This window comes from Haliaeetus albicilla, chromosome Z, assembly GCF_947461875.1.
Source record: "Haliaeetus albicilla chromosome Z, bHalAlb1.1, whole genome shotgun sequence".
Classification (NCBI taxonomy): Eukaryota; Metazoa; Chordata; class Aves; order Accipitriformes; family Accipitridae; genus Haliaeetus; species Haliaeetus albicilla.
The window spans coordinates 57,935,193-57,946,457 of record NC_091516.1 but is presented as its reverse complement, the minus strand read 5'-3'; the positions used below and the strand labels follow the sequence as shown (position 1 = coordinate 57,946,457).

At 39.6% G+C, this 11,265-nt stretch overlaps 1 protein-coding gene across 1 annotated transcript; it reads right to left on the bottom strand.

The window, feature by feature from the left end:
- Positions 1-1,852: 1,852 nt before the first annotated feature.
- Positions 1,853-10,715, bottom strand: LINGO2 (leucine rich repeat and Ig domain containing 2). The gene has a single exon (XM_009930348.2). The coding sequence runs from the start codon at positions 10,625-10,627 to the stop codon at positions 8,717-8,719; it is 1,911 nt and encodes a 636-aa protein (XP_009928650.2). The 5' UTR covers positions 10,628-10,715; the 3' UTR covers positions 1,853-8,716.
- Between the last annotated feature and the right edge of the window lie 550 nt (positions 10,716-11,265).

Sequence of the window (11,265 nt, the reverse complement as noted above, 5' to 3'; positions counted from 1 at the left end):
AGATTTGTTTATTTAAAGGTTACCGTGGTATCCAATATAGGGCTACTAACTGTGAGAAAAATCTTCTATAGTAGATCTGTAAAAGTATAAATATTCTCAAAAATTTATGAAAGGGAATATGGTCTACAAAATTTTGGATGCTTTTTAAAAGCTGAAGTGGTGTTTGTCTGTTAAGAGTTATCTATAGATATTACAATTTTTTAATGAAAACAGCTCTGGAGTGCACATTTTTTTTTCTGTTTAGACCCTGGCCTTAATGTGGATTATTTTAATGAATTTGTCAATGATTGCCTGGTGTGATGGTGCTTTTCTTTACCCAATTATCATGGAGAAAACTAGTAGTTTCTTCTACTGTAGGATTTGGATATGATACATTAGGTCCTGTGATATAGGAAGAGGTTCCACCTCTTGAGATGGTGTCAGGTAGTCCAAAAAAGTAACTTGAACTGCATAAAAGAAATGTAAAATTTAGGGTAGAGGAATGTTTTGAGGAAACAAACTCGGTGTTCTTTGCAAACTCAATGTTCTAAATGCAGTGGTAGGAGCCATGGTTCTTCTTCATGTCATCCTGAAGGTAGTACAGCAGTACACTGCAGACTGTCAATCAGTTTACCAAATTAAAGGAAAATAAAAGAACATGAAAATAAAGCAGATTCTTAACATAATCTATAGTTAAGTTTAGCCCACAGATTCATTGCATTTAACATTCTGCTGCAGAGGAGGGTACAGTGGTGCAAGTCAGCCAAAACTTTTTGGAGGTGTCAAATGCAAATGCAGAATGATGTCAGATTTCAGGAGGCACAGGAGAGCTCAGATTCAGTCCCTGTCTGTCTCTGCCTCCAGCAATCCAGCAGGATTTCAGCCTGCTTCTTCCTTTCCTGAGGTAGCAATAAAAGATTTGTTTTCCCCTTCCAGGGAAAAGGACCCTGGTTTACAGGATAATGGGCTTATGGCTGATAAATCTTGTTTCAGATGATCCCAGGATGTATAAGCAAAATTCTCTGTTGGTGAAAGTACCTAGCTGTGGGAGAATGGGAGTAGCAATAGTTTAGGTTATGGCCTGTGCCCTTCTTCAATGCTGATCTCTGCCATAGGGGGTTTGTGGCAAGCCTCAGGGTGTTGGAATAGCTTTCAAACTCAGCAGAATCTACTTTCCACCACGTAATTTTTCTGGTGCAGTTACAGTGGAGTTTGAATACTGGTACCATGTTTTAGATGCAGATTCTCAGTATTGGTTGCCTTCCAAGTGACACACAGCTGGTGAAATCTATCTTTCTGCTGTGCTCTCCATGGTGCTTTTAAGTGGCAGGCTTTTTTCTTCCAGCATTAGCCTCATTGGTATCCCCATCAATTACCTGTACACACTGTGCAAGTGAAAGTGAAGGAACAGGCTGACTGATACTTTGCATGTAGAATAAATCTCAGAACACATCTGAAAGTGACCTAGGTTTTTCTCTGTGTCTGAGCGCTCCATGCAATGAAGGAGGAGTGAAAGTGAGTAGATGAAAAATACCTGCTAGAATCTTCTCTTTCTGACTCTAATGGTTTATATTCTCAGTTCAAGAGTGGTGGGTCTGAGCAGATCACCTGTTGTGAAGACTTGGCACTAAGGACCTTGGATGTGGTGCTAAGAAAACTGTATTTTTGTCATCATAGTTTCCTCCACTACCCCTTGAAAAAAAGGTGATCAGCTACATAGGGGAAGGAATGTAAATTTTCTTCACTTTTTCCAGTAAATTTTGCCACTCCATGGAATTATTTATTCGGGTTTCATTTTGGATAAGTATGATATACATCATGACATAAGCCCTAAAGTAACTTATAAAATGACATTCAGGACAACTGTCTTGACAAACAAAGCTTTTTTTTTTTCTTTTTTTCTTTTTTTTTTTCCATTATATTAGCATATTTTTCTTAAACATGAAGCAAACTTATGGACAAACCCAACTTGTCATGTGCTTCATGGATCATAACAGGAAGGCTGTTTCATTTCCCATCCATACTCATGTTTATATATATTAAAATAAATTACAACACATTTTTTCTTGTTAACCTTGTCACCTTTTAAAAACAATATACATTTAATACTTGAAGTAAGAAAAGAACAAAACAAATATAACTTTTTTTTGCACACACAAACATATACATATGAACTACATGTGCTTGCAAATAGATTTCAGTAAGTGTGATGATATATTAATATATATGCACTATGGCATTCCCTCCCCAAACAATGAGAGACTTGCTATCATATGTACTTGCCCAGAAGCCAACTTCCTACTATATGGCTGTAAGCTCACCAGATCAGGGTTGTCATTTACTTCCTACTTATACAGTGCCTAGTGTAATGAAGCCAAAGTGTCATTTGCTTTTAGGTAACAAAATGGCATAAATGAATTCTTTAAGAAGCAATAATATTTTGTTTTCTGAAAGATCAAAATTATTAACGTGTGTACAAGTTGACAACCATCTTCACAGCTGCCTTGAAATTTCAAGCCATAGTTCTTGGCTTATGTGTGAGGAGATAACATTGTTGACTTGCAAATACCATCCATAAAAATGGGCAGACTTCTTTAAGGTTACAGATTTTCTTTTTCTTTTACCTTCCCCCCCCCCCCCCAAACTACATTTTCATATTCTCCAGCTCAGTTAGCAGTGGTAAATGTTTAAGCAGTTGAGAACAGAAGGTATGCCACAAGATGAGAAATAATTAAAAAGTAAGTTCTGCTTATTTTCTGCTATAGCCCGCTTAGTAGAAAGCAAAAAACCTAGATTCGTTTATCAAATTTCTAGTGTAACCAAGGAGTAACAGAATGGTGTCAAGTGGATTTCTCCTGATTTATATTGCCTGACTAGAGTAGAAAAATCTGTTTTCAGTCTCTTGCTTCAACACTTCTGCTTCATGACAATTTTGGTATCAGTTTAAATAAATACAAATAATCAAATTATAAGGTGAAAGTCTGCTCTTTTGTACTCTTCTATGAGCTATTTGAATATGAATGGTAAAGCATCCTTAAATTTAAGTTGAAATAACATGGAACATTTTCTTGACTGTGCCAGCTTTTTCCTTATTCTGCTGAGGTTATAAGTACAGATTTTTATTTCCAGCTGGCCTTATATCCAACCACCTGCTTTTAGTAAAAAAAAAACCAAAAAAACCCCAACTCAATCTCATTCAACCTGGAGATTGCTTTTGGCATGTAGCTATCTCAGTAGCAAGAACCTCACAGAAGCTGGTTTATTTCATTTGCAGGAGGAGGTTTACTCAAGCTTCTTCTTCCTTTTTTATTTTTATTTTTGGCTTGAAGAGGGTTTAAGATCCTGCTTTGAGCTCTACATTCCAAAAGCCATGTGAACATGCAGTGAAATTAAACCAAATCCAGAGATCTTCATTTGGCATCATAGTCATTTGAAACTGAGAAGGGAAGAGGGCAGAGCTAGGAGACAGACAAAGGCAACATGTATCACTGAACCAAATGGCTGTGTTTCTTCTAAGCTGCCAAGGGAAATTGAATTTGTAATTCTAATTACAGGTGATAGGAACAGGACATCCAAACTGCTTAGCTAACATGAAAAATTTCATTCATTGTTTCAGCGATTCTCCAGCAATCAGGCCCTTTGCCTTTTCCAAAGATGTTCCTATAACTCCTCCAGGCACAATTAACTTTTAAATTATTGGATGAAAGGTTTTTTAGTTCTTCTTTCCTAGTTCTTTTTGGCACAAAGAGCAATCACCTAGGATACTGAAATGCGGTCAGAAAGCATGTATCCAGTGTTTTCCCTCATGTTGTGTTATGGCAAAACTACAGATTAGCTGCAGCACACTGTGATTTCTAAGATATCGGTGCTGCGCTTGTTCTTTTATTTGAGAAGACCAGAGTTACAGTTCAGGGAGAAGGGACAGCTTGACCATGTGCTCCTTTCCCTGCTACTCCATGTTAAGCTACATTGTGGGCTGAGACGATGGGAATGAACATAGCAGTCATCATGCTAGTCCCAGGTAAACTAGCATGATTCAGGGGCAAAAGATTATTAGCAAATAGGCCAGAATAGGCTTCCCCTTCCTCACTTCTTGCTGGCTGTTTTACTCCTGGGGATGGAGGTGGAACAGGCTGCAGCTTATTTATGTGAATGTTGCCCTCTTTGAAGAAAAATGAGTAAGGATTGTCCATTTTATTACTGGCTACTGGACCCTTTTTTCACAGAATACAGTAGCAGATGAGGCAAAGTAACTGTACGACTGCAGTTTCTTGTCTGTCTTTGCTCAAGCTGCTGTTGTCCTTAGGCAGCCAGAAGCCTCTTGCTTTACTGCATTTTCAGCTAATGCTTTGTCTTTTTATGGATTAAGTGTGGGCTTCTGGCATTCACACACCCTGGAAGTTTTTTGGGAAAATTCCAATATCTAAAACAGACATCTAGGCATGGTATAGGAAAGTCTATTTCCATGTATCTTTGATGTGATTCAGTCACAACATGGCCTACATTCCAAAGTTCCTCCACAACAGTTTTTTATTCTATCACAAGGTTTAGATAAGACTTTCCATTAAATATTAATGCTGACTTCTTACTGTGTCTTATATGCCTCAACTACAGTTTGTACTGTTGAAGGTGTAGCGTGGCTTGCTTTCTTAATTTTCTTTGTGTTGGCATAATTGTTATCACCATAGGTGATGCAATACCACGATGCAAGAAATAAGGAAAAAAAGATAGTTGCTATTCACATAAATAAAGGAATCCTTGAATGGCAGTGACAATGATGTCAACTTAATTAAATAAAAAGTTTAGTTAAAAAAATACCTAGTGACATTAGCTTGTATCATCAACAGTTCTCTAGGGGTTCAGAGTGTCCTGGCTGATTTCAATTGTATCTGGAGCTGTTGACTCTGTTGGCACTGGGAGCATGTGTGAATGGTGAGGAAGGGGGAACAGAGAGTAAAAGCAGTCTCCCAGTCTGAATCTAACTGAGCTGATGTGGATGAAGCCTATTTGAAAAGAATGCTGCCAAGTTAATTATAAAGGAAGAAGGGGAAAAAAAGAAAAGAGAACCAACTCAAAACCTAACAATAGGGCTGAGGTGGGGCGCTGCTTAGTCTTAATCCATCCTTATATCATTGCAAACTCTTTTAATACATTGCTGCAGTGTCGTCTTTAACTTACTCATGGAAAATCTGAGCACTTGTACCTCCTCCATCTGTTATGAAAGAGGATTACTGGTCTGTGGAAGTGAACTTCAAAACATATTTGTGGGAGGCTCAGCACTGCTCTTACAGGAATTATTGACAAGGATACTGTGGTACCTGCTTTCTCAAGTTGCTCTGTTGTTTTTGACATTTTCAGTTTTCTCCTTTTCTGCAGAACTATTGCTGCTCCTCAGAGTCTTGTTGCACTGACTGACAAGTAAGTTCAGGCTTGGCCTTGTGCCAGTGTCAGGTGCAGCCAGTATACAAGTCAGAGGTAGGGGAAAAACCTTTATTCCCTCTTTTAGTGGCAGGTATGCACTGTCCACCTGTTTCTGAATATATGGGGAGCCATGGGGGTCAGATGCCTTCTCACAGCCCAGTCCTTTTTCTCCCCTGCAGTAAGATAAACTGTGGCATGTCCTTGATCTCTAGCAGAGAAGTGACTCCTTCAAAAGGCTGAGTAGGTATTCAGCCACTCTGTTCTTAAAAGAACTGCCAAAAATGTGCTTACCTAGGTCTGATCCTGACACTGTATTCCTTATTCACCCAAACCAGCCACAGTGAGCGTGTGTCCCATGAATACATATAAGAAGACTATGTGGAGCAAGATAAAAACTTGTCTCTGAGTCTTGCTGTACTCACTTCTGTTAAGAGATGCCATATGCCTTGCCAAGTCCGCAGTGAAATAAGTAGGCTGCAAAAAGTAGAACATTGCTAGAGGCAGGGAGCAAACACTGATTCTTAAAAACTGAATACTGACTGAACTCAAGGCGATACACACAACGCTGACAGCTCTGCAAGGTGGTGCTCAGCAAGAGCAAGCGGTGATTTTCATCACCAGCACACATTTCACATAGGTAACTAAGCACGTTACTGCTCAGAAATCCTTGCAGTGCACTAACAATGCAATCACTTTTTAGAGTCATTCTAAGGGAACAGGGGAATTCAGCAATTCATAATTAATCCTAAAAGCACATTTTTTCTAGGTTTTTTTTTTAGATTTTTTTTTTTTTTTTTTTTTTTAGTGTGTCATTTGATATGAAGCAATCAGCTGCAACTGTCTAGAATTTAGGACAATTTTTCCTTCTAACATTGATTTTAACATTTAACATGAAGTGACTGCAGGGGTGATAGATTACTAGTTGAAAAAAATGACAATTACAAGGGAAAGGCACATGCAAATGTCTTCAATGGGCAGTTCAGAAACACTTTGTTTTATCCCCATTTGTTTCTTTAACTGCCCACATTAAGGTACAGTAGAGTTTTGGACTTCAGTGCGGTGGTTATTTTATCAGCAAAAATAATTTCCCTGGTGTTAGAATTTAGTCAGGGTTTATTCCATTTTATTAGTGTTCTACAAACTGTCATAGAACAAAGAGGATTAGTCTCAAGCATCTCCATAAATCTCCAACTATCTAGTTCAGAGCATAAAAAAAAAAGGAAGCAAGAAAACCCAACTCTAAACTTAAAATGAACTGAAGTGAAGAAAATTCTAACCACCCTTGCATCCTTCTCAGTTTGGAGACCTAAAATGGAGCAACGATGCAACCAAAGATCAACCACTAAGAAAAGAGATTCTCAAAACTGCCTAGCCTTGAGTCTTAAAGGTATGTTAGGGGTACACCTGGGGAATGCAGCTGGATTTTACAACTTTTGGCACATTTCCCTTGATAGGAATGGGAGATTTTTATCCTGCTTAGAAAAACTCTGTTAAAGAATGTGGATACTAATTTTAGAAGCACCTGCATGCCATTATAGTTCAGCCTGACTTTGGTTTCAAAGTGCTGAAATCTAATTTTAAGATTGGACACAGGCTGTTAAACCACATTATTCTGAATGTTCTGTCTTATAATATTTTCATATTCATTTTGGCTAAACACGTATATAGTCACTGTTATCCTTAATCCAGGTTATGCCAATTATTCATAAATTGTATTTGTTTTCAACCACTTAGCAAAAAACCTATGGCTCATAATTGCTGGAAAATTGAGAGGTGGCTGAACAACTCTGTATCTTCCCATTGCTGAGAATTTCAAAATAAGAACAGTGGTATCAATGATAAATAACAAAGTTTCAGTTCTGAGCCTTCTGAGGATTTATTTAGAGGCATAAAACAAAAAAAGGGTACTTGTACTGAACTAACGTTCCACTTCTGTCTTCTCTCCATTAAAAAAGCTTCCTAAAACCTGGAAAAACTTGCCCCTCTTGCTCTAAGATACTGCCCCTGAAAGAAACATAACCACATAGTTATTAAAATGGCATCAAGAATAACTAAGTAATCTGTTCTTGGAAATTAGCTTTTTGCGTTATCTACAAATATACAAGATGAGAATGACAGTGGCTAGAGGTTCATTATATCTGGCAGTACGTTAGCCTTTCTGAGGCTACCATGTTTTAAACATTATTTTAGTATTATAATCCCCATATTATGCATGGACAACCGTAGTTTACCTGGCATTGGAGAAGAGTTCATTCCTAGTAGCAGAGCATTTGTATGTTTTAATTCACTTGTATAAATAGTAAGATGAACATATTTCCCAAGCAGTATGCAGAATGTATTCCGTTCTTTCTTTTTGCCCAGTACACATTAACATTTTAACAGTAGCTTTGAAATTAAGATCAGGGCTAACAAAAGCAGCTCTCTCTCTTCAAGGTAGAACTCAACTCCTCTATGCCAGCAATGTCTCGTGGGTTGCCTTCCCTGGGTGAGTTCCAGGGCTATGTTACAGTAAACTGGTCCAGTGTGATATCACAGATATAAAAAATATTCCATTCTGTATCAAAACTAGGCACAAGCCTTATATTTATATGAAGAGAAGATCAACAGAGCTGAGCATTTTTGCTCTCAACTATTAATCTCTGGCCTTCTACATGAGGAGAAAAATATGTTATTTCTAATTGGTAACTACAAGAGTCTAATTTGGGTTAGATGGTAGTTAAAAGGAGGGTGACATCACACTTGGGTCAGTATTGGTGGATATCTAAAAGCACAACCTCTCATTTGTATTGCTTTAAAATGTACACAGTATAGATGCAGATTAAAAAAAAAAAAAACCTACCAATTTTTTGTGGTGTGGAACCAACTAGAAGGGATGATGCAAGGTTTTACCAAATGAGATCTATAGATACAAATTTCACTGTAGAGTATGTTTTAGACAAATGTGCCTTTTTCTTTTAAGTATGTAAATCCTACACTGTAGGCTTTTTTTTTCTTTTTCTTTTTCTTTTTGTAGTGGTAGAAAATGTTGAACAATTGTCCATGAGCATGAGCCAGCGGTTCATTGCTGATATCCCCAGAATGCCAATATTTGCAATGCAAACAGTTATTACAATTTACCAGTTCTATGAAAGGCCCTGACATATCTGCCTCAAGGTCTGGAGGCTCTGCTGTATAACCACAAATAGTCTTTCCATTTTCATGTAACCTTTTGATACAGTGACAGCTGCATTAAGCTGCTTCTGCCTAGCAATTCCACATGCCAGGCTGGTTTAATTGGTTTTAATGCCACAGAAAAAGCACTGCTAGCAGAATATCATCAAATCATTTTCATATTGAACCTTCGTGGTCCAGCAACCTCCCCTTCAACCACAGCACCATTGTTTTTGCGAGGGACATATTCAAGGTCAATGCTGGTTTTGTGTTTGCCTTTCCCTCGGCTCCACACAAAAAGAAGGAGGAAACAAAATAAAACCACTCCAAGGAATGTGAAACAGCCCATAGCTGTGGACACCAATATTGTCTTAAGGTCCAGAGAGAAGGTGTTCACATTAGTTCCATTGGAACTTGTGTCGTTGGAGTCTGTCATATACATAGGGGTCCTGTTCGCATAAAGGAAACGGTCTGAAGCAAAACCCTTTACCGTAAGAGAGGCCGAATAAGTGTCGTTCCCAGCTGCGTTACTTGCAATACAAACATAGATCCCAGTGTCCTGGTCTTGAGCAAATCGGATCTCCAGGGTGCCATCGCCCAACACAGTGGCTCTTCCATTTGATTTAGTTGTGATCAGCCTCCGACGTGGGGTAACCCAGGATATGGTAGGCTGCGGATCCCCATCAGCATTGCACATCAACTGCACTGTCTGCCCTTCCTCCACTACCAGGTATTGCAACTTCTTGTCTTGTATCTTGGGCTTCTTACAGGTGAAGTAAAAGGAAAGAGCTGTACTATGAAAGTCTTTGAATGACCTCTCTTTGACACTGTCTGGGCCAGCACACATTGGTGGCTGGCCTCCAAACTGCAAAGTAGGTTGCCTCTGTAAAATCCAAAGGAGACGGCAGTCACAGGCCAGAGGATTGTTGTTAATGCAGAGGACCTCAAGGCTTTTGGGGGAATGGAATACATTCTCTTCTAGGGTTTCTAGCAGGTTTTGAGACACATTAAGCACACGTAAGAATCGGAGCCCTTGGAAAGCATGTGATTCAATGGTATGTAGCTGGGCCCCCACCATGTGGAGTTCCTGCAGGCGCACTAAATCTGAAAGCATGCCTGCTTCAATGGTGCTGATAGGGTTGTAAGAGAGGTTTAGATGTGTCAGGTAAACCAGATGTTTAAAAGCAGAGTAAGGTACTGCAGACAGGTTGGTGTTGGTGATGGACAGAGAAGTCAGGTTGAGACCATATAGGCTGTTGGCAGGTAGCATGTCCAGGAGGGGCCAGGCCTCTATCTCTAGGTCTTTCAGGCGAAACAGTCTTTTAAAGGCATAGGCAGGCAAAGCATTAATATTGAGCTGTTTCAGATGCAGACTGATGAGGTTGTGGAGGTGAGAAAGAGCTTCTGTTGGTACAGCTGTGAGGTTGCATCTCTCCAGGGTGAGCTGCTCCAGGCTAAGCAGTCCGCTAAAGGCCCTGTGTGATATATAAACCAAATCATTGTCCCCAACCTCCAGGGATTTTAGGTTATGCAGATCTTGGAACATATAGTCCAGCAAAATGACAATCTTGTTTTCACTTATATCGAGCTTTGTTAAGTTTGACAACCCAGTGAACACCCCAAGGGGGACCAGCTTCAGACGGTTTCCTTTCAGTCTCAGGGAGCGCAAGTTGAAGAGATTGTTGAAGGCTCCAGGCTCCACATTGGCAACTATATTGTCACTGAGGTCGATCTCCTCCAGCAAAGGGTATGACGTGAATTCCTCAGGGTTGACGCTTTTCAGTCGGTTTTTGCTGAGGTCCAAGATTTTGGTCTCAATGGGAATGCCCTCTGGGATGGACATCAGACGCCTTCGGTGACAGCTGACGGACTTGTTCTGTGCCGAGCATTCACAGCGGGCTGGGCAGCCTATGGTGGGGCCCATGAAGACTAGCAGCACAGCCAGACCCAGGAATGGCTGCCAGCATGATACAGCTGTGTGACACATGACTCCACTGATCTGGTCTAACCCTCCGTCACGGGCCTGTGGGGATGAGGATTGGAGAGGGGAGAAGTTAGGTCTGCAGCAAAAGGACATTTCTGCCAAATTTACAGTACCATTTCAAAGCAGGCACGTGTTTTCATTTGAAACGAAACAATAAAACCTACTGTGAATGGCAAGAGCGACAAAAAAGCAGATTTTACTTCACTGTCACTAAGCTTGTCAAAGGGTCTGTTATCCAGCATTTCCCCTCCAGATGTCAGAGGAGACAAAACAGCTTTTTCTACTGCGCACAGTAAAGGAGGTTAGGTTTTATTCTCTTCTCACTCTCAGCGGGTCTCCACAAGACAATGCTATAACTAACGCAGAGATAAACACCATACACTCTGCAAATAGGGCTAATCATGTCTGTGATATATTTACAGCACTGGACCTCTGTGAGGTGATATGAAACTAGACTTTTTGCCTGTCCTACTCATGTCAATATTTTAAAGTTAATGTTAATGATGTATTATTTTCAAGAAAAGGAGTGCCTTGAAAATGAAAAGATTCCTTTTAACATTTATTGCATACATTACAGCTATAAATAGAGCTTGTTTGGACACACACAACGGCTCAGATGAGGAAGGAAGAACTGATGCATCTCTGATTAGAATTTGTATTAAAGACAAATTGATTCTTTGCTTTTACTGCACAGAGAGATTTTATGTTATTTTTAGAAGCAAAGACCTGAG